General features: G+C 43.6%; 1 protein-coding gene across 2 annotated transcripts in view; it reads left to right on the top strand.

Annotated features, from left to right (window-relative positions):
• The window catches only part of CCAR1 (cell division cycle and apoptosis regulator 1), a 1,290,009-nt gene that overhangs the window by 838,791 nt on the left and 427,151 nt on the right, over positions 1–24,067 (top strand). For both annotated transcript variants that reach the window (XM_086922386.1, XM_086922387.1), the window contains exon 20: positions 20,742–20,833. In XM_086922386.1, coding sequence (XP_086778512.1) covers positions 20,742–20,833 — 92 coding nt within the window. The remainder of the gene's footprint in view (positions 1–20,741; positions 20,834–24,067) is intronic.

Below are 24,067 nucleotides of genomic sequence, written 5' to 3' on the forward strand. Positions count from 1 at the left end.
ATTCACTGAAAAAACCATAGGTTTCACACCAGTTATAGTTAGGAATTAGCATTTAAAAAACCTATTAAATTCACTGACAAAACCATAGGTTTCACACCAGTTATAGTTAGCTGGAAATTTTACTGACATAAAACCATTGAAATTCCCACGTTATAGTTAGTTGGACTCACTATAACTTGCGCGCCTGCAATGCACTGCTGATGACGTCACATATTACATCACTCATGACCTGGTCAGTGACATCACTCATGACATCACTGATGACACCATCCTTGTGACAGAGTGACAGACCTAATTTCAGTGTAATGTAACGCTTGAAACACATATTCAAAAATAGAAACAAACATTTTCAAAAAAATGGAGATACCCAAACCAGTAACAACAACCAATTCAGTAATTCCACCATCTATATACACATCCACTCATTCACCAACAGTTCTATATAGTCACTCATATATATACTCACTCATCATATGTAGTGATACACCTATACATCCTGTTACACATCAGCAGTCATCCAAAAGTTACTCACACACATACTCACACATGCAAATAAACTATTGAACATCCATTTATTTGCATATACATTTATACACACACTACCACCTTACTTCTAAGGAAACTTACACATACTTACTCTCTTAAACAATCACTTATAGAAACACATACTTATTTAAACAGGAACTCCTACAATCTCTCACTATATATACTATACTCACTTATATACATCAATACTCACATATACTAGATTAAAACATATGTCGTTACTAATGAAGACACTAGTGAGACAGTCATTCACTCACTAACACACACATATACACACTCATCCACCCATACAGTCCTGCACATATGCTGTCTTCAAAACACATACAAACAGTGAGTCAGTCACCAACCCCTGCAGCCACTTATACACAAAGAGAAACACTGATACAAACATTTAAATATTTAAACAATACTTGCTAATATATGTATTCACTAAGATACACTTAATAAGCCAGTTAACCAACCAATTTTTTTTTTAAAAACATCCATTTACACACTTATTTAAACATTTATTCTTCCATCGACCTTTACAAATACATATATAAAACAAATTTATTTTTCAGAAAGACACACATTCACTGGATGGTGTCATCAGTGATGTCATGAGTGATGTCACTGACCATGTCATGAGTGATGTAATATGTGACGTCATCAGCAGTGCATTGCAGGCGCGCAAGTTATAGTGAGTCCAACTAACTATAACGTGGGAATTTCAATGGTTTTATGTCAGTAAAATTTCCAGCTAACTATAACTGGTGTGAAACCTATGGTTTTGTCAGTGAATATATATATATATATATCTGTGTGTGTATATATGTGTGTGTATATATATATGTGTGTGTATATATATATGTGTGTATATATATATATGTGTATATATATATATATGTGTGTGTGTATATATATATATATATATGTGTGTGTGTGTATATATATATATATGTGTGTGTGTGTGTGTGTATATATATATATATGTGTATGTGTGTATATATATATATATGTGTATGTGTGTATATGTATATATATGTGTATGTGTGTATATATATATATATATATATATATGTGTGTGTGTGTGTGTGTGTATATATATTCACTTAAAAACCATAGGTTTCAGGCCTTATATAGTTAGGAATTAGCATTTTAAAAACCTTGCAAATTCACTTAAAAAACCATAGGTTTCAGGCCTTATATAGTTAGGAATTGGCATTTAAAAACCCATTGAAATTGCTCCTATATAGTCAGTTGTACTAACTATATTTCGCGCACCCGCAATCCACTGCTGATGATGTCACATTTTATATCATTCATGACATGGTCAGTGACATCTCTGATGGCATCACTGATGACATCTCAAATGACATCACTGATGACATCACTGATGACATCTCATTTGACATCACTGATGACATCATCCGGTGACTGTGTGTTTCTGTAGAGTTTAAATATGTTTTACATATTGAAGAATGAGTGGATGTATAAGTGTCTGGATGAAGGATTTAGTAGGTGCGTGACTGACTGTATGAGTGAGTGATTAAATGTGTCTTACTAAATGCATGGGTTAGTGACTAAACTGTCTGAATGTGTGCATCAGTATGTCTGTTGTTGTGTAAGCTGCGGGATGTGTTGATCAGTAGCTATATGAATGGCTATATGGGTTATTGATTGGTTGCCCAAGTATTTGAATGGGAGACTGAGTGTGTGTGTGGGTGGCTGGGAGGTGAGTGACTCTGTGCATAGATGTGTGAGCAGTTGATTCACTAGGTGTATGAGTTCAAGAGTGCATGTGGAAACAGCTATATGGGCGGTTGACTGTGTGCATGGGTGTGTTGGTGAGTGAATGGATATCTCAGTGCTACATGTCCAAGTAAGTACATATGTAAAACACAGTGCATGTGAGAGTTGGCATATATAAATGACTATACATGAGAGCCAGTGAATGTGCGAGTGGCTGTATGGATCATTGTGTACTTGTATCAGTGATTGTATAAGAGATTAAGTATGTGTTAGTATATGTTTGAATAAGTAAGGTGTTGTGTGTATAACTGTATAGTCGAGGAAATGGAAGTGTGATTGATTTTTTGCATGACTCACTAGGTGTGTGAGTAACTCCATGGATGAGTGGCAGTGTATGAGTGTCTGTATAGATGTATGAGTGCATATGATAGTGTTGTATTGATGAGTGACTGTATGTATGAGTGATTCTATGGGTGAATGAGTGAATGTGTGTGTAGACCTAGGAATCAGTGAGTGCGTATGTAGTAACTGGTATTGGTGTGTCAATGGTTTCAAGAATGGTAGTCTGTATTTAACACTGGGTGTATCAAAGGTTATATTAGAGTGTGAGGAGGTGCATCGTATTATCACATGAATGATATCATCAGTGATGTGATCAGTGATGTCAAATGAGATGTCATCAGTGATGTCATCAGTGATGTCACTGACCATGTCATGAATGATGTAATATGTGACATCATCAGCAGTGGATTGCGGGTGCGCGAAATATAGTTAGTACAACTAACTATATAGGAGCAATTTCAATGGTTTTTTAAATGCTAATTTCTAACTATATAAGGCCTGCAACCTATGGTTTTTTAAGTGAATTTGCAAGGTTTTTAAAATGCTAATTCCTAACTATATAAGGCCTGAAACCTATGGTTTTTAAGTGAATTTGCAAGGTTTTTCAAATGCTAATTCCTAACTATAATACTATATAAGGCCTGAAACCTATGGTTTTTAAGTGAATTTGCAAGGTTTTTTAAATGCTAATTCCTAACTATAATACTATATAAGGCCTGAAACCTATGGTTTTTTAAGTGAATTTGCAAGGTTTTTTAAATGCTAATCCTAACTATATAAGGCCTGAAACCTACGGTTTTTTCAGTGAATTTGCAAGGTTTTTTAAATGCTAATTCCGAACTATATCAGGCGTGAAACCTATATTTTTTTTCACTACATTTCAAAGGTTTTTTAAATGCTAATTCTATTAGCGGATAACGTTTATATATGTTATTATCCTTCTGGGACCACCTGAGCAGCCATCTTGTTTCTCAGGAGAAGTGGGGCACAAGAGAGCACAAAGCAAGAGTGGAAAACGTGAAAAGGGGGCAGGGTAGAGACCCCCTGACCCCTAGCCCTTCTCAGGGGGTCCCAGAAGGACCACCAAGTGCAAATTTTTTTTTTAAATCGCGGGGTACGCGTACCGTACGCGTACGGTGTGCGTACCCCTCGATTTTTTCGTTTTTTGTTTTTTTTTTGCCCTTGGGGGTCCTTCTGGGACCCCCTGAGAAGGGCTAGAGGGTTGGGAGGGTCTCCACCCTGCCCCCTTTTCGTGTTTTCCACTCTTGTTTTGGGCTCTCTTGTGCCTCAGTTCTCCTGAAAAACAAGATGGTGGCCAACACTTCCTGGTTTGGACAGTTTGGAATGTTGACAGTCGACTGCCAGCCAATCAGAAACTCGCGCATGTAAGGGCACGCGCACGTACGCGTACAGTACACGTACAGTGCGCGTACGGTGAGCGCATATAGTAATATAATTGGCTCAAATTCATTTTCTCAACAACTACTGGAGGGATTTTTACCAAATATAGAAATGGCACTACTGCATACCTGTCCCTACCATTTTGCCAAGTTTGGTGTAATTCCGTTCAGCCGTTCGGGCTGTAGCCGTGTCTAAAGGTCCCATAGAAAATGCCATTTGAAAAATTTCAAATTCAATTTTCTCAAGAACTACTGGAGGGATTTTTGGTGTAATTCCATTCAGCCGTTCGGGCTGTAGCTGTGTCTAAAGGTAAAGAAGAATTTTCCCTTGGCAAACCGATTTACATTAAAAACCCAAAATCGTTGTCCAGGCCACCCCAGTTAAGGCCACTAGATCCCTTCGCTATCTAATACACTCATACAACAGTAATGTAATTCATTGTTTATTATTATAAAATGTTCTTAACAAATACAATTTTATGTTAAAAACAGCTCATTGCGCGCCTGCATTAAAATCTCATAAACAATTTCATAAAAATACAATTTCTAATACACAAAAAATAAAAACACAATCAATTTGGCGTTTGTTAAACTAGAGGATACAAAGAAAAAGGGAGAGAGATACAAAGACATAAAACTTGTCATTAAATTGTGCACGTTTTGAGATTTGACATAAACATAACCAAGTCCTGGACGTATTTGATTCTTTGTCTACAGGCTTGGTTTTTGGTCCCTTGATCGTGCAGAGGGGCGTCGACGCGTTTCGATGGTTTTTATTGACGTTTTACCATCTTTATCAAGACTACATTAATCAGTCTCTCCTATTTTTGGGCACTGGTTGGTTGCCGCTTACATAGACCTCTTGTTCACATAACACAGGATTTTACTTTCGTGGGTTTTCTTGCGTAAAACGTTTAAACCTTCATCTTGGTCTGGTCATTACATCTTATCCTCGTTCTTTTTTTACTCTCTAGAAGCCACCTCTCTGGTACCTTTATACCCCACTGTACTTCCTTTGATTTGTGTATTCTTTGGCAAAATATGGTCCACTACTGTGTCTTCTATTTCATTTGTGACGAGCTGTCCAAGATTTGCAGGTATTTTTTCAATTGTCCCGTATCTGTAATTTTATAGGCTTTGTTTCTCGGGGGCGGGTCCTGTTAACTGGCTTGTTCCGGTAAGCAGCAAAGCTCTTGTCTACCGCGCCCCACATAATCCTCAGCTTTCCTCCGAGCACCGGTCTTCTCGCGTCAAAATGAAAAAGCCCATAGAAAATGCCATTTGAAAAATTTCAAATTCAATTTTCTCAAGAACTACTGGAGGGATTTTCACCAAACATAGCAAAGGCACATGTGCATACCAGGCCCTAACATTTTGCCAAGTTTGGTGTAATTCCATTCAGCCGTTCGGGCTGTAGCCGCGTCTAAAGGTCCCTATGGAAATTCCCCTGTACCCCAAAACCCAAACCTAGCCCTGAACCCTATACATACCCCTGTACCTCAAAACCCAAACCTACCCCTGAACCCTAAAAATATCCCTGTACCCCAAAACCCAAGCCTAGCCCTGACCCTAAAAATACCACTGTACCCCAAAACCCAAACCTACCCCTGAACCCTAAAATACCCCTGTACCCCAAAACCCAAACCTAGCCCTGAACTCTTAAAATACCCCTTTACCCCAAAACCCAAACCTACCCCTTAACCCTAAAAATACCCCTGTACTACAAAACCTGAACCCTAAATATAACCCTGTACCCCAAAACCCAAATCTACCCCTGAACCCTAAAATACCCCTGTACCCCAACACCCATACCTAGCCCTGAACCATAAAAATACCCCTGTACCCCATAACCCAAAACTATATCTGAACCCTTAAAATACCCAAACACCCCAAAACATATACCTCAGTACCCCAAAACATATACCCCTATGCCCAAACTTACCTTATCCAAACATTTAAAAAAAACATGCTTTTACCATTCATGCATTTACAACGAATTTCGTTGTAAATGTATGCGTGGTAAAAGCATATAAAATGTAATGCCATATGTTATAATGGCATTGCGGAGTCATGGTACTTTCGTAATGAAAGTATGCGGAGTGATGGTATGCGGAAAGAAAGATGCGGAATAATGGGTGTTTACCCTCCCCCGATAAGTACTTTGGTGGCACGGCGGCCAACATCTCCAGCAACATACTCATATTTTTTCACCACCCATTTAAAAAATGCACAGGTCTCTCTCATCGATGGCCAGCACAGACATACACTTTTAGACACACCTCCCGCCACAAGTTCTAGAATTGCGAACTTTAGAGCTGGGGAGCTACGTTCGAATCTCGGCATCAGCTCAACATCCTGTGATTCCAGGCGAATCGCTTTGTCTCCCCGTGCCTACCACAAATTAATGTGTTCTTCTGTAATGTAAATTGTGCTCATGCCATGTTGTCGAGTTCACGCTATATAATATTGCAAGGAAAAATAAAGTAGGGAAACTCGAGTTCACACACTACTGAACACGCACTCTTAAGTGCATCAGCAGTGCACTGTGAATCGGAGCGTTTCACAGGCCTGTCACAGATAAGAAATGCTATCAAAACGAAATCCTACAAAACAATATACTACTGGCCGGCAGCAATTTGTACCCGGACAACGTCGGGACGGGCTGCTAGTATGTATATATGTATATATATATATATATATATATATATATATATATATATATATATATATATATATATGCGTGTATATATCGCTGGCTCCGTCGCAAAACATCCACTCTCACTTGGACAGACGAACGCAGACTCAAGGTTCCTTGTGCAGTCAACATTTATTTAGTTGCCCTGCATCTCCGCATTAACACGTTTCAGCCCCACCTGGGCCTTGATCACATGATGCGTTGCTAATGTTTCAACCCTTATTTAAAGTGCCAGTGCAAGACAAAACAGATGACCGCTTAATAGACATGGAGAAAATACTCCATAGTATTTTATATCTCTACGAGCGCTCCAACAAAAGGTTCACCATGTGCAAAATAGTATACATTTGATTTAATAAATACGTACATTTACAATAAATATGTCAATAAATATATACATAAATGTAAAATAAATATAAATACAAATGTAAACATGAGACCTGATTTTTGCCATTTAAAATCTATTAAAACATTCAAGCATAAGAATTGTAAAAAAAGCTAAAAATGCCATTATTTATAACACCCTCATCTTGGTCATAAATTTATATCAGTCTCAATTGCACAAAAACCACTCCTATGTGAAAATAATGTTGAACACATAGGGCTGTCAGAAATAAGTGTGGTTTTAAAGTGGAGTTTATCCCACTTAATCAAAATGATAAAATCCTTTACTTGTTTGGTGTCAAGATGATCTGCTCTTTGTATATGTTGCGCTAAGTGCAATAAAGCTCAAGTGGGCAAACAATCACTCCATGTCTAAGCAGTCAATATTTGTGCTGCGCAAAAACGTGTTACCCACTTGAACCCTCCGATTCAAAAGAGTGCTAGGTGCTATAAAATAAAAAATAATAACAAATTCTTATGGCTAAAGGGTTTGAAATGTAGGTATAAAACAAATGAAATGTTTTCATCTGTGCATGTGCACTATTTCTTATGTAGGAAAACACCAGCGCTACTACAGTACATAGAATAATTAGATAGCTTTGCTTACCCACTATAAACAAGTATCGTATTCATCTCTGCAGGTGTCTTTGTATTGAGTTCCAATATATACATTGTTTCTAGAAGACGAAGTTGGGCCTCTCGATTGCCTTCCCTTCTCAAAGGGGGAATCGAGTCAATAACAAAATACAGTAGGTTTGCTGGATTGCTATCATGGCTTTCCTCAGAGTGCCTAGCCACTGGATATTCTTGATCCTTATTGGTATTTGCCCTTATGTGCTGGAGTATCCTCTTGTGTGGTGGCAGTTTGGTGCTGCCTATGTATCTTAAGCCAATCAATCAATCAAATAATTTGTAAAGCAACTACTTTATCCGCAAGGGTTTCAAGGCGCTGAGGTTGGGGATTGGGGGGGGGGGTGCTTTTGCTACTGGTCGAACAGCCAGGCCTTGAGTCGTCTTCTGAAGGTTAGAAGGTCTTAGGTTTGTCGTAGGTTGAGGGGGAGGGTGTTCCAGGTCTTGGCGGCGCAGTGGGAGAAGGATCTGCCTCCGGCTGTGGTTCTACGGATGCGTGGGACGGTGGCCAGGGAGAAGTCTGCGGTGCGGAGATTCCTGTTGGGTACATAGGAGAGTCGACTGTTGAGATAGGCTGGGCCGGTCTTGTGGAGTGCCTTGTGTGCGTGGATCAGGAGCTTGAAGGAGATTCTTTTGTCGACGGGGAGCCAGTGCAGGTACCTCAGGTGGGGGGTGATGTGGCCGCGGCGCGGGACATCAAGGATCAGGCGTGCAGAGGCATTCTGGATTCTTTGCAGGCTGTTGATGAGCTTGGTCGGGGCTCCGGCGTAGAGGGCATTTCCGTAGTCGAGTCTGCTGCTGTTTAGGGCCTGGGTGACTGTTTTCCTTGTGTCTGTCAAGATCCATCTGTAGATCTTGCGGAGCATACGGAGGGTGTTGAAGCAGGTGGAGGAGACAGCGTTGGCTTGTTTGGTCTCGGTGATTTTCGAGTCGAGGATGACTCCCAGGTTGCGTGCGTGCTTGGTAGGTGCAGGGGGTGTCCCCAGCGCTGCGGGCCACCAGGAGTCGTTCCATGCTGAGGGGTTGGGCCCGAGGATGAGGATCTCCATCTTGTTTGTGTTCCGCTTAAGGCGGCTATCCTCCATCCAGTCGGCGACTGCCTTCATTCCCTGGTTCCCTGGTGGAGGTTGGATTTGGTGGTGAGGGGGTCCTTGGTGAGGGAGAGGATCAGTTGCGTGTCGTCTGCGTAGGAGATTATGTTGAGGTCGTGACATCGGGCGATGCGTGCAAGAGGTAACATGTAGACGAACAGCGTCGGGCTGAGGGAGGATCCTTACAGGACGCCGCAGATGATCTCAGAGGCTTCGGATCGGAACGGGGGAGGCGGACTCTCTGGGTTCTGCCGGAGAGGAAGGAGGAGGTCGAGTCCAGCGGTGTGTCTCGGATCCCTGCGTCATAGAGTCGTGTGCGTAGTGTGCGGTGGCAGAGGGTGTCGAAGGTAGGATCCTGATGCCGTCTGTGGCGGCGATGAGGGCGATCTCGGTGCTTTGGTTGCTGCGGAATCCTGACTGGGAGGGAGCCAAGATGCTGTTGTCTTCGAGGTAGTGGGAGAGCTGGATGTTGACTATCTTCTCTATGACCTTAGCTGGGAACGGGAGCAGGGAGATGGGCCGGACGTTTTTGAATTTGCTTGGGTCCGCCTTGGGTTTCTTCAGTATGGCGTTGATCTCGGCGTGTTTCCAGCTCTCAGGGAAGGCCGCAGTCTCGAAAGAGAGGCTGATGATGTTGTGCAGGTGGGGTGCGATGGAGCTGCCGGTTTTGTTGAAGATGTGGTGTGAAAGAGGGTCAGACAGCGAGCCGGAGTGGATTGTGCCCATGGTCTTGATTGTGTCTTCGATGCTCACGTTGGCCCAGGTTGTCAGGGGGGCGTGGTCGGTGGGATGTGGTGGGTCTGGGGTGTTGGGGCCTGTTAGGGTCAACCAGGGGTTGAAGCTGTTGTGGATGTCGGTGATCTTGCGGTGGAAGAAGGTGGGACGGAGTCAAACAGGGCTTGCGACGGCGCAATGTCGTTGGCGTTGGAGTTGGGGTTGGAGAGCCACAAGGACACTCCAGCACATATACCGCATACTCTGTCTTACAGGTCAGTATTTTGCTGATAAGTATGGAGTCTGACTTGAATGGGCTGGTATAGCTTGTCTTATTGTGTGCGAACTTGCAAGCTTTACATGTCGGGCATTTGATAAATCCTTTATGTGAGGTGAGCCAATTAGTAGGGGATCTGGTTTCTGGGCTATTTTTGACAAGACTGTTACTCATAGACCTAGCTTTCCTAAATGTCTGTTTCCTTTTTTTAGGCAGGTATTTGCCCACAATAGGATCACTACTCACTAGTCTCCAGTTTTATATTCAATATAGGGCTTGATGCTGCTTGTTGTAGATTAAAATTACTCTGCTAGGTTGTTCTAAATGGTCTGAGCCTATATCTTGTTGGCTAGTTTTAATGACAAGTGCCTGAGTTCTGGTGATTGACCTGATTTTATTTATGGCCCTATCTATGACATCCGGAGTATATCCCCTTTACAAGAATCTCTGTCTGCTGGCTAGCTGTGCTGATTGACAATCTTCCTCACTGCTACAAATACGCTTTACCCGTAGCATCTCCCCATACAGGATTCTCTGTATCAAATGGCATGGGTGATGGCTCTTGGCATGCAGCAGTGAGTTGCCAGCAGTGGGTTTGCGGTATAATCTGGTGGCAATATTTTAATCCTTGAAGTAAACCTCCATGTCAAGGAAGTACACTGAACATTTGCTAATATTCGCCGTGAATTGGAGGTTCAAATGGTTGTCATTGATCTGTTCAATAAACTGGAGAGCATGTGTCTCAGAGCCCCTCCAGATTAAGAACAGATCATCAATATAGCACAACCATAGGGGCACATGTTGATCTATTGTGTTTTTAAATTTCCCCAGGAGGACCTGTTCCTCCCACAGCCCCATATGCAAACAGGCATAGCTGGGAGAAAGCAGGCCCCATTGCAACTCCCCTGATCTGCTGGTATATTTGATTGTCAAAGAAAAAGACATTTTGTTCCACGCATGTAGTGACCTTATTGACCAACATTTTGTTGTGCATATACAAATACGCTGGTCTACGGTTCAGATAATGCTCAATAGCTTTAATGCCATCCTGGTGGCAAATAGATCTATATAACGAAGTTACAACTGTAGTTATTAAGAGTAGATCTGAACTGCACGAAATTTCATTTATTTTCCTGAGGAAATCTAAGGTATCTTGCAAATAGGAAGGCACACTTTTAACCCAATCTTGTAGAAAATAATCTATGTATCTTGATGTGTTTTCCATCAAGCTATTGTATGTCCGAGATTATTGGCCTACCAGGGGGTTTGGTTTAATTTGTATTAATTTTAGGGATGAAATAAAGGGCGGGGATCACTGGATATTCTTTCTTTAAAAAATGGTATTCGTCATTACTCAACAGCCCCCCACTCTTCTATGCCAATAACTTGAAATAATAGTCATTCCATGCAGATTTTACAATATGGATATTGCTTTTTTTTATAATATTCATTATCATTGAACTTAATGGAAGCCTCCTCCATCCTCCTCCTCCAAATCACGAGGCCACAAAACAACATTCCCTCCCTTGACCGATTGTCTTACCATGAGATTGTTGTTGTTTTGTAATTTTTTTCATGAGTTGTATGTAGCAATGGTTTTGTGGCTCGCATTGTTGATTGATTTATAGAAATGTATCTGAAAGAGACATGTTAGTGATAGATTCCTTACCTTAGAATATCCCCAGGCGTCAGACTGGATCCGGATTTTTTTTCCCGCTAGCAGTACCTCTGCCCGTCAGTGGGTGGCGTGTGCAGCTCCTCGTCCGTCTGTGGCATCGTATGCGCCGAGATGACGTCACGGAGACTACTTAGGCACCACCCATGTGCGCTAATGTCAGTTTTTTATTTTTCCGCACCAGTAAGCGCCAATCCGGTTAGAGCACGTACCTTAGTCCCTTTTTGACTATCCTTTTTGAGACTTTTTGTCTCCTGCAGTATGAATTTCCTCTGGTGCACGTAGGGATGCCTGGGTTTAAATCATGCGGGCCTGCCGTCGCAATATGTCGGGGGCGGACCCCCACGACATTTGTCTCTACTGCCTGGAACACGATCACCACTCCCGGTCCTGTATGGACTGTCAGGCCATGGCCCCGAAATCCTTGAGGGAACAGTGCCGGAAGCTGCTGGAGGTCCGGCACTCCTCCCAGCGCCATTTGAGGTACAGGGGCCGCTCCAGGGAATGCTCGCGGGGCCACCGTCATCGCTCCTCGGGCTCCAAGTCTTCACCTTTGGATTCGGGTAAGAGACAACACAAAAAGAAGTAGAAAACGCATTGTCGTCCTCCGACGTCCCCCTGTCCGTATTCGGACGTGAACGAGGGGGACAGTGGCTCTGCCCCTGCAGTCCCACAGCCTACCCACCTTATCCGGGTCCGTTGGCCACTCCCGCACAGGTGTGAGAATTTCTTGCTATCATGGACCGCCTGTTTGGGCCTCGGGCCCCGCCGGCGTGCCTTCGGGCCCCGCGGTCCCGCGTCAGGATCCTGTCGGACCGGCGGCTCCGGCGCCGCAGGACCTTGCGCCGCTGGCTCTGGCCTCGGCGCCACAAGGTCCTGCGTTGCCGGCTCCGGCCCAGCGCTACCTTCGGTTCTGCCAAAGGCGCCACAGTGTATACCTGTGGCTCGGCCCCTGCCCAGGTTCTCAGACAATTTTGTTCCTTCCTGGGATACGAAGTGGGACATGGCGCCGGTTCGGCCCCGTCCAGCGCCATTCTCGACGCTGTTCCCAACACCGTTTGTTCCTTTCCGGCTTCTGCCCCGCGGCCGCCGCCTGCCCCACATACGGCAGAGGTAGAGGAGGACTGGGAGGGGTCCGAGGACCGTCTTACTCGTCAGTGTGACTTCGAGCAGGACTGGGCGGATGAGTTAGAGGAGTCCAACGGCCTTGATGTTTCCTCTGACCCAGGGTTTGCCTCTCCTCCGCCTACCATGGAGAAGGGCGCCTCTTACAAAGTGGTGCTCCGTCGGGCTGCTGAGGTCCTCAACCTTGATCTCCCTCACTGACGTCTTACTGGGCACTTGTTCTCAGCCAGCCACAGGGGCCCCTGCGGATAAGAACGTCGCCAGGCGCCATCTCACGGTGCCGGGTGCCCCAGCCTTTCTGACCACTCATCCTATGCCCGGGACCCTGGTCATCCAAGCTTCGACGTACCAGAGTGCCTTCCCCACGGCTCAGCCGGATAAGGACTCCAAGAAGCTGGAGTAGTTCAGCAATTGGTTGTTCTCTTCGGCCAGCGGTCGGTGAACACCGCATGCCTCTTGGGTTGCTATTCCCATGCAGTGTGGGATACAGTTGCACAGGTGTTGCCTCAGTGTCCTGATGAGGTCCAGGCTGTGTTGTCCCAAGCTGTGAAGGAGGGTAAAGATGCGGCTAAGTTTGCCATTCGATGTGGTTTGGACATCGTGGACTCACTAGGTAGGACAATTTCTACGACTGTGGCGCTTCGTTGCCACGCCTGGTTGAGATCTACCGGGTTCTCGCCAGATGTCCAGAGCTCACTCATGGGCATGCCCTTCAATGGCACTCGCCTGTTTGGCGATAAGGCGGACAGTGCGCTGGAGCGCTTTAAGGACTCTCGGGCTACGGCCAAGTCCTCAGAGGCCTCTGGTATCAGGCGTAGTCGTGGAGAAGCGTGGCTCAATGGTTAGAGCGGCAGACCCTGATGCAGAGATCTGGCCCGGGACCAGGGTTCAATTCCTACCTCGGCGGCTCTTGGATTCTATCTCCCCGGACCTGATAATTCTCGCCTCGGTGCCTAGTCTAATCATGGGTCCCACTCTGTGACTCTGGGCAATAGCTTGCTTAATCTCCACAACGGCCCCGGCAGCGCTTGGATGCCTGGCTTCACCTTGGGGGTGCCCAGGAGCAGACATCTCACAGGAAAGCCAGGAAGCGTTTCACAGCGTTATACGTACAGCGCCAGGAGACCCCAAAATGGGGTGACAGTTGCGCTTTACAAGTACACACACATATCAATCTTTTGGAGCTTTGGGCGATCCGACTTGCACTGAAGGCATTCCTTCCCTCTGTCCGGGGAAGTGTGGTGCATGGTGTTCGCGGACAACACCACCGCCATGTGGTATTGCTGGACCCTATGTCAGGTGGCTCTGCGCCTCTGGGCGTCCCAGGAACATCAGGGCATTACCTTTGTTGTTGATCACCAGGGCGAACGAACTCAGCCGCTGGTGCTTGATGGATCACAAATGGCGTCTGAACTCGGACGTGGTGCAAGGTCTATTTCGGCAGTGGGGAGAGCCTTGGTTAGATCTATTCGCCACCGAAGACAACGCTCAATGTAATCAATTCTGTGCGTTGGAATTTCCAAGACGGCACTCGCTCGGTGACGCCTTTCGTCGCGAGTGGAGCTGCTGTCTGTTGTACACCTTTCCACTTATACCACTTCTGCCCAGAGTGCTGAAGAAGATTCAACGTGATCGGGCCCAAGTCATCCTTGTGGCTTCGGATTGGGCACGGAGATACTGGTATCTCGAGCTACTCAGCATGGCGATCGATCCCCTGATCCGACTGCCTATTTGGGAGGATCTCCTGTCGCAGCAGCAGGAGATCCTCTACCCGAACCTGTCCAGCCTCCACCTCCATGCGTGGAGACTGAGCGGCGACAGTTGACGGCTACCGATCTTCCTCCTGAAGTCTGTGATGTCATTCTCGCGGCCAGGCGGCCCTCCACTAAAACGGTATATGCATGCAGGTGGAATACATTTGTGGCATAGTGCACAGCGAAGACTGTGGATCCCCTTTCTGCCCCTCTTTCAGAAGTTCTTCTGTTCCTCCTTTCTCTGGCCAAGCAGAGCTCTGCTCTTGGCACTATCAAGGGCTATCTCTCGGCTATTTCGGCCTTTTTAAGGCTTCTAGACCAGCCTTCTCTTTTCAAGTCCCCTGTTGTTAGTCGTTTCTTGAAGGGCATTACACCCACATTCCCTCCAGTCCCCTTTATAATGTCCCAGTTGGACTTGAATCTTGTGTTGACTTATTTGATGTGCGCTCCCTTCGAGCTGTTTCACAGCTGTCCTTTGCGTCTTCTCACCTTAAGGACAGCTTTCCTGGTTGCTATCACCTCTGCTAGAAGAGTGAGTGAGCTCCAGGCTCTTTCTTCAAAGCCTCCTTTCCTTTCTGTTCATCCGGACAAGGTGGTGTTAAGGACCCGTCCTTCTTTTATGCCAAAGGTTGTCACGCCCTTCCACATCGGGGAGACCATCACTTTGCCCACCTTCTTTCCGCCTCTGCATCCTTCGAAGGAGATAGAGAGGCTCCAATGTCTGTACCTAGAACGTGCGCTCTCCCTCTATCTGAAGCGCACACAACAGTTCCGGGTGGATGATCAACTCTTTGTTGGCTACGTGTGCACCAAGAAAGGTCAGGCTGTGCACAAACGAACGATCTCTCGATGGGTGGTTCTGTGTATTAAAGCTTGTTACTCCTTGGCTAAGAAGGAGCCTCCTGTAGGACTGTGTGCTCATTCTACTCGGGGGACAGCAGCCACTACTACTCTGGGATGGGGAGTCCCTTTGCAGGATATTGTGGAGATTAAGCAAGCTATTGCCCAGAGTCACAGAGTGTAAACCCGTGAATCAAGTAGGCACCGGAGCGAGAATTGTCGAGTCCATGGACATTTTTAGGACTCAAGACCCCGCCGAGCCGGGAATTGAACCCTGGTCCCTGGCTGACCTCTGCTTCCATGTCTGCCTCCTCTAACCAGTGAGCCACACTTCTCCACTGCTCCTCTGTAAATAGGGATGTGCTGCAAGTTGTTGGCTCCACAGAATCTAGTTGCTTTTTTGTCCGTAACAGATGGAATGTACATAGTTTTAATTTTCTGATGAATCTAAAAGCATTCATCCTGGTTTCCAAATAATTAAAACTACTTTCCAGGCTATACGAAAGTCCCAAAGCCAAGATTTGTTTTTCCGCCATGATTAAGTTGATCTCTGTAAGGTTAAGCACCGTATTTGGATTGAAATTCTGTATTACTTTTGTATGCAATTCCATCTGTCTCTTGTTTGTTTTTGGCAATCTGCCTTTTGTTGCTAGCTGCACATTAGTCTTTCGCTGCGCTTTTGGTTGACTCTTTTATTTTTTGGTCAGACTGGGCTCGTGGTCTGAGTGTGTCTCTCTTGTCCTGACACAGATAATCGACCTCCTGCGCCAGAGACAACTTTGTAAACCCCAATCCTGGTGCTCTTGACATTTCCCCCTCGGGTTCACTTTCTTGGGCGGAATTCTGATCTGATGCAGAGGTTGATTCCAAACTGCCTCTCCGGAGCCCACCTGGTTTCTTGGCTGGCGATTATTGGCTGTTTTTGCTTTCACAGCGTCTTACTTGCCGCAAATGTGAAGACCTGTCCATTCAAATAGTCCATTTTTCCTCATTGAAATGTATATGCTTTACGTCTTATAATTAAATCTTCATCTTTTTGTAGACGTACATGCATTTCATCCCTTAATTTCTTTAATATTTTCTGTTACGTCCAATTTCCCTATTTCCTCGTTCAGATCCACTATTTTAGCTTGTAACTTCACGCGATCACTCTCTGCGTATTTCACAAGAATCCGGACAAGTCTGCTGGAGGACTCTAGATTGCAGTCAGCCCATTCTGCCAGCATATTGGGGGTCCGGATTCTCGTAACTTGGTACCAAAGTTATACGTAAGCCTGTAGAGAGTGAGAGATTTTTTATTTTTTTTGCAATGTCTTTTTGTCTTTGTTTTGTAGGCCTGAACCCTAAATCTCACCAGTGTAAATACATTTTAAACATAGGGTATCTGTTCTCTTACAATGTTTTAAACTTCTGTTTCTCCAAACTGTTATGAACTTGACTGTTTAGGAACACAAGCCCATTACTGATTATTGTGCTGGTCTAGCCGTTGGTTATAGAGGCAAATAGAGTAGAAGGTCCGCAGTGTGTTTTGTTGATGGCAGAGATGAATGAACCCATGGACTTGGAGTGAGTAGGGACCGCCTTGAGCCCACAAGCTTCTCGTATTGAGATGCACCTGGAAATGCCAATAGGGAGTCATGTATCAATGTTACCGAATGGAGACATTGGAAAAGGGTTATTGTCAAAAATATAGTTGAGTAGGGATCTGGTAGTACACCTTATTTCATAGAAAATAGCTGGATTAAAAAGGAACTTAAAGGACATGGTTTGGAATGAATATATAGAGCAGAGTGACATCTCTCTCTTTCTGGAGACTTGGCCACTGGAAACCCCTCATAGAGTGTGTTTCAAGACGTTTAGTGTGGATGCCAGCCCATCAGTAAGAGGTAGTCAGGGGGCTTGGTAATATGGACAAGGATTTCCCTGAATTTTGACATAATCCCATTAAATATACCATTGCAAGATATGATGGGTCTAAAACTGGTCTCGCGTGACGGTAAAGTTCTATTTGTAATTAATATTTACAACAGACCAAGTCCTGCTAACAAAGAATCATCAGTTATAGATCAGCTTGATTCTTTTCTAGATTTACTAGGGCCCAAACCAAGGATTATAATTGGTGGCAACTTTAATCGCAATTATGAACCGGTACTGGGTTTTGGTAACCTCCTCGAGGACGAAGATTTGGCACATTATATTCCTGCCATAGAAAGCGACAATGAAGTTGGGTGTACCGTGGCAGTGGCCCAGATTCTGAAACTCACAATGGGTCATAACCTGAGAGCATGTAATGGTCGTCTGCCTTCGGATAGACCAAATGCATGCACATTTTGCAGAGGTAGGGCACGGACCAACATAGATTATATATTGGTGACAATAGAGTTGTGGCCATATGTCCTTGACTTAAATATAGATTCCCGAACAGAGTGACCATCACCCTTTAAGCCTGGTATTATCACCAAAGTGTTTTCTTCACATTCAAGAGGGCAAGAAAGACACTGGTATGATTGAAGACGATATTGTAATAAGTAACAATCATCCAGCTGTGAAGTGGCCGAATATTCTAGAGAACCTATACTATTTTTGCAGATACTATTACATTATTTTTAAGCCAACCAGTAGACAGATTTCCAATGCTAGATCTACACATCACCATGGTAGATGCTCAAACTCCAGTTCTTAGCAAAATACCTAAGGAAGGAAATGCAGAAACCAACTACCGAAATGACTTTGGAAATCCCTGGTATAATAAAGATTGTCAGGTAGCAAAGAAAGAACTTATCCAGGCAATTAAAAGTAATAGCACAACTGCAATAAGGGAAAAAAGGTATAAGTATAAGTGAGCCCTGGAAAAAGCAAAGAAAATATGGGATGACGATATTTGGTCAGGTTTAATTAGTGCTGCCAAATGCAAGGACCAGGCCGGTTTTTGGAACCTGATAGCTAAAGGGAACAAAACAGGAAGGTCACCAAAAGATCTATTTCTTGACGAAAATACATGGGTTGCACATTTTTTCGTCCTCTACTCAGGAACTAATGAAGTGCAATTTGAGATAACCGAAGACACAGAGACTGCTGCTAAGGCTGCTAATTTGCACTTTAGTTTACAAGAAACAATGTTGGCAATTGAGACAGTCAAATTGGAGAAGGCCCCTGGTCATAACAAAACGTGATATCGAAGTCTGGGGACCATATATAAATTCTCTTTGCAGTGCAATAATTGAGTTTGCACCAATACCTGAAACATGGAAAGGGGCTGAGATTGTAACAATTTTTAAAAAGGGCAATCAATATGATCCAGCGAATTATCGCCCTATCAGTTTGATTGATATCACACAAATGTTTTTGCTAGGCATATTTTATGTAGATTAACTGAGTGGATTGAAGAGGCCAAACTATTGTCGAGATACCAAGCTGGGTTTAGAAAAAAAACTAGTACAATTGATCAAGTGTTTAGATTTATGTGCATATGTTGGAAGTACATAAATATAAAGAAATGCAGTTTGTATATTGCCTTTGTGGATCTAAAGGCAGCATTCAACCTGGTACCCCGGAACAGGTTGTGGTACTCACTGAAACTCTTAGGAGTACCAGTCGAATTGCTTGTACAGATAATAAGGCTCCACGATGGAAACTTTGCCAAAGTAAGATGGGGGCCAAGGGGAGAACTTACAAAGGCAATACCAGTGAGAAGGAGTAAGTCAAGGGTGCGTGTTGGCACCCACTTTGTTTTCTCTTTATGTAAATGATATTCCCCAATACCTGGACGGTTGCAATAATGATTCACCTAAGCTGGGAGGTGAAGTAGTGCCAGCATTATTATTTGCTGATGATATTATTTTAATATCGCAAACCCCTAGGGGACTGCAATGTTTAATGGATTCCATTTATATGTACTGCAATGAGAAAGGCCTTGAAATAAATTCTACCAAAACTAAATACATATCAATAAACCCACATAGATCTTTTAAAAAGAACTTAATGTTAAATGGTCAGAGATTGGAATATGTGCATAGTTTTAACTATCTAGGCATCACATTGGATACAAAACTGAACTGTAAGCCACAACTAGAAAAAAATAGGACAATTTTGCTTCAAAACTCAACCCCCATTTTGAAGAAGCATGGGGCAAGTATCTCTAAAGCGGTGTCCCCAGCCTTAGAGGTTTTTAAATTTAAAGCCCGTATCAGCTGCCCTACATGGAGTGGAAATTTGGGGGCCACATTGTAAAAAGAATTTTGAATTGGGAGAAAACAACTTCCTCCGGAAGTTATTAAGCCTTCCAAGCAAGGACACCTTTGATTCCAGTTGTTCTAGATCTTAATATTAAACGAACAGATAACCATGCTCTATTACGCCCCCTTCTATTCTGGGTGAGGATTTGGTCCACACCAGACTTATTAAACTATAAAGAAGGTCTGGTGGAGATCATGAAAATGGACCGAATTAAGGATATTCCATGGCTTAAACACGTGGCACTGTGGATGAAGAAGATAGGCCTGTCTCACTTTTGGGATGAGTCACCACAACTCACCGCGGCGTGTAGGAAGGTGCTAAAGTTATCCTTCTGGGCCCACATCAATGATAATGTGTTACATAGTTCTTGTATGGGAACATTAACATCAAGATTCCTTCTTTTTAAAGATGTAGCACATTTTGAACCATTTCTAGATGAGGTACGACCCCCAATAGCAAAATATTTGTTTCTGAAATTCAGATACTGGGTCCTACAGACAAATGCCAATAAATCTAGATGGGGCAATAACCACGACGCTAGGAGTTGTGAACTGTGCACGTTATGTACAAAAGAAGCTAAGGAAGATAACCTACATATATTATTTTTCTGTCCCTCATATACTGCCCCCAGGAAAATATGGATAAAACCTGTCTGTAAAAACTTAAATGTTAGACGCTGTAGGGAGGCAGAACATATATTGAAGACCGATATGGCACAATTGGTTGTTTTTTGTGTAAGCAGATTTCTATTCAATGTGAATATCATAAGAGCTAAAACTGGTTTGAAATCGTAATAGCTAAGAATTATAGCTAACTTTCTTGCTTTTAATGACCCTTGCACTTTGCACTTTATTAATATATGGTCACTTATTGATGAATTTCGATTTGATAAACGCTCTACTCATAGTGATGATATTAATAAATTTTTTATACAAGCTGTAAACAATGCATTTAAGGTTCGGCGACCTACGAATTTTAAACAATACGGTATTGAAAAAAAGTAAAAAGCCTAGCTTTTACATAATTTTAAATGTTTTATTGTATTTATTGAGGTAACTAAGTTTTAATGTTACATTTATTGTGGATCATGAAGATGTACCCAAATGCCCCCCCCATGTGTAGCAAAATTAGTTGCTGACAGTTTTGATGAGAAGTTTTAACATGTATCTTTTATGGTTGCAATAAACCAAAATAAAGATTTTGAAATTGAAATTGATTATTGTTCTGATTTCATATTCCAGGAAACACTTATGAAGCACTTGTTGTATTAGTTCAGTTAGTTTTCTTTCTTTTAAATTCAGACAGAAATGATGGTGAGTCCATTTGTAAGGAAAGACGAGATGATAGAGGAGAAGAGCTCAGACACTGTAAGGAGCGGCATTCTAAAGAAAAGGTACTGTTATGCTGCACGACTAATTTTTGAGAATATGTGGTTTCATTGATTGCTTGGTTCGTCAATGATTGAATCACTTCTATTGTGGCCTCTTTCACAGTTCTCATTGTGCAGTTGTGCTTCTTTATTAGTTGTGTTGGTGCCTCTGAAAATCCCATACAAAATGCCATAGCAGGTAGTGTTTTTGCATTTTTCTTTAGATATAATCAATTTTACACTCCGTCTATGCATTGGAACTACTAAGTTGGACCTTAGCATTTTTTTCTATTTATTTATGTATTCTATGCATTACTTATGTGTTATGAGTCTCTTGTAAGGGGCCGAGTGTAGACTCTGTCTCACTCCAAGCCATTTCTGTATTGTTTATTATTTATTGTTAGGGCTACAGAGTCATTGGACTTTTACAAACAACCATGGTTTATTTTCGTAATAGCAGTAGCCATGTTGAATAGAAAAAGAAAAATAACCTGGACCTTAATTTAGTTGGACTGGCCAGTAAAGTCAGAAAAACCTAAACATTCTTTTTCAATGATAAATAGTGGTATTTCGTCAGCCTGAGCTCTGCTGTGTACCCACCAGCTGGCCTGTGGTCAGGTTCTTGCTGCTGTTTTGCGCTTGAGGGGAGCCTGGATGTTGCGTTCCTAATGGCTTTTGGCAATTTACTGGTGTGCTCATGCCGATTCTCAGAGGGAGCCAAAGCCAGCTCCTCTTCTCAGATGCTCTTTCAGCTGTGGCAGGTGGTTCTGGTGGGGGTAGGTCTTTGGTGGTGCAGGATGGGTATGCTTAAATTGGCATGGTTGTGCTCTGTCCAGGTCATAGTTGCTGGCTTGTCAACTGTAATATTGCTGATTGAGGAGAAAATCAGGTCCAGTAGGTCTCCATCGATGTGGGTGGGTTTGGTAATGTGCTGGATGAGGCCAAGGTTTCCAAAAGTTTCTAGAAGAGCCATCGAGTTTCCGTCCATTCGGTCTTCTAGGTGACCCAAGTCGTGCTCCACTCCATGGCGCCCAGTCACCCGATGGCCTGATTCAATAATATTCCTTCACTACTACAGAGATGTGCCCAGAGGCTCCATCATCTTTTTGTTCCTAAATCTGATCAAAATCTACCACTTCTAGGAGACAACATTGGTGATGAAAGAGGTGAAGTACCTCCACGTATGATGATGACTGTTAATATATGGATTTACATGACACTTCACATGATATGGTGTTGATTTCCCCTCATGCGCCCCCAGTGGAAAAGAGTGCTTCCTTTGCTTCAGTAATCTAACATGCAGATGATGTCATGCACCTAATACTGCCTTCTTTTGATGTTAAAACAATCAGACAGCATGCAACCTGGGCTAGCTTATTCTGAGCTCTTACTTCACTTCAATGAAGCCCTGACATGTCAAGGTTTTATTCCAAACTCCCTGAATCAGTTTGTTGCTCAAATGGGTCCACCTCTCAATCACCCCTGTCGCTGATGCTGTGATAGCTCAGAGGGTTGGAATGATGATGCGAGGGAAAGAATGGCTGGGGACTGCAGGGAGAGAGACCTATAACACAAGAAACACAATTAGAGAAATGTTCTGTCTACGATCTCACTACCCCATGATACACAACCATTAAACAAATGCTATAACTACCTGTAAAGGAAAATAACATGAAGCCTTGTGAGAATTTCTGTTGGAGATACCTTATCACATGAAGGCTCTCTAAAGATAAGAAAACACCAATCAACATATAGTCAACAAGCCATGGGTAAGAACCACACACAAACACTCGCTCCAATCGTTACCCACCACAGTATTTAAATGTTCTGGCGTCACAGGGGAGGTTGAGTAAACAACACACACTACTATCCCCTGCTAAGAAGAAAAACAAAAGAACAAACATAAAGCAGTCAGTGACATCTCTTCCAATGTTAAATGTCCGTTAAAGGCATTAATAGCTCATGCCAATTACCATCTGAACTGTTCACTCACAGCCCAAATATACATATGATATTTCCACACAGAGAAATGTTAAGGAATCAATTTTCCAAATAGTTACTCAGAACAAGTATTTAAGATACACTTAGATTCTTCAGAGTAAATACAGCAAGCTGTTTGGGCACCCCCACCTCGGTGTTGCTGTTCAGGATTTGCCCCTAGGACTCCAGACTTGCTTGATACCTTATCAAGTAATTTCTCAGATCAAGAACGGTGACTGCGTCACCTTTACCACCCTCGCAGCGTAACAGCAGACCAGTTTCTCCTCTCCCTTACTCGCTTCTGCTCCTGCTCCAGCTTAAATCAGAATACGCAGCAAGGGACAAACCCAACAGGCCGGTATTTAAGCTTCCGAGTATTGCGTGTCGTCACCTGTGCGCGCGTGCCGACAAGAACAGAGGGAATGATGGGAGGTGTGGTCCGGGCGGGAGATGGAGACGCTTCCACCGCGTCACCGTCCTCTCGCTCAGCGCCTCACTAATCCGGCTGACTTTAGGCAAGTGTGACAGACTGACACTTTGATAGACACTTGATCTAAGCCATGTTCTTGCCTACAGGTGGAGAGAGAGGTGGTCAGGTGCCACAAACCAGCACCCGGGGACCTTGATTTTCTTACTCGCCTTTCAGTTCCCTAAGAGTTTGGTGGTTCAAGTCCTCAGAAGCATAGTAAATCCTGAATCACTCCCCACAACTTCCCTGGTTAAAGTCTAATAGGATTGAGACATTCAGGAAACTGATATCCTCTTCAACCAGCCTGACAGGGTTGAAGTCAGTCAACTCAGTTTGTCTATTTGCTGACATATACATACACACACACTCTGGAACATCGCAAGCAAGGTTTTGCCAGTGGTTCTAGAAGAATTGAGGGCCTCCTTGACTTAAAACATTCAAGATGGCCAGGGTATGGCCAAATATGTGATTCATGCTGGCCTGTATACTTCTGATTGCTGACGAAGAGGACAGTTATGAAGTGGCTCGAAAGGAGCGCACATCAGATAGGTCAGAACAAGGTTCAAGTCCCACTGGGGCATCACGAAAGGAACAGGAGGGAACATATGAGTGATGCCCTTTAAGAATCTGTTAACAATCGGGACATGAACAAAGAAGGCTGAGCAGGAAGCCTTAAGAAGGCGGAAAGGGCAGAAAGGTAGCCCTTGATAATGCCCAGAGCAGAGCCCTGCTGGGCAAGACAAAGAAGGAAGAGGAGAACCTCAGAAAGAGGGGTATTGAGAGGATCCACAGCCTTTGCTGTGCACCAT

Source organism: Lissotriton vulgaris, chromosome 5 (genome assembly GCF_964263255.1).
Source record: "Lissotriton vulgaris chromosome 5, aLisVul1.2, whole genome shotgun sequence".
Classification (NCBI taxonomy): Eukaryota; Metazoa; Chordata; class Amphibia; order Caudata; family Salamandridae; genus Lissotriton; species Lissotriton vulgaris.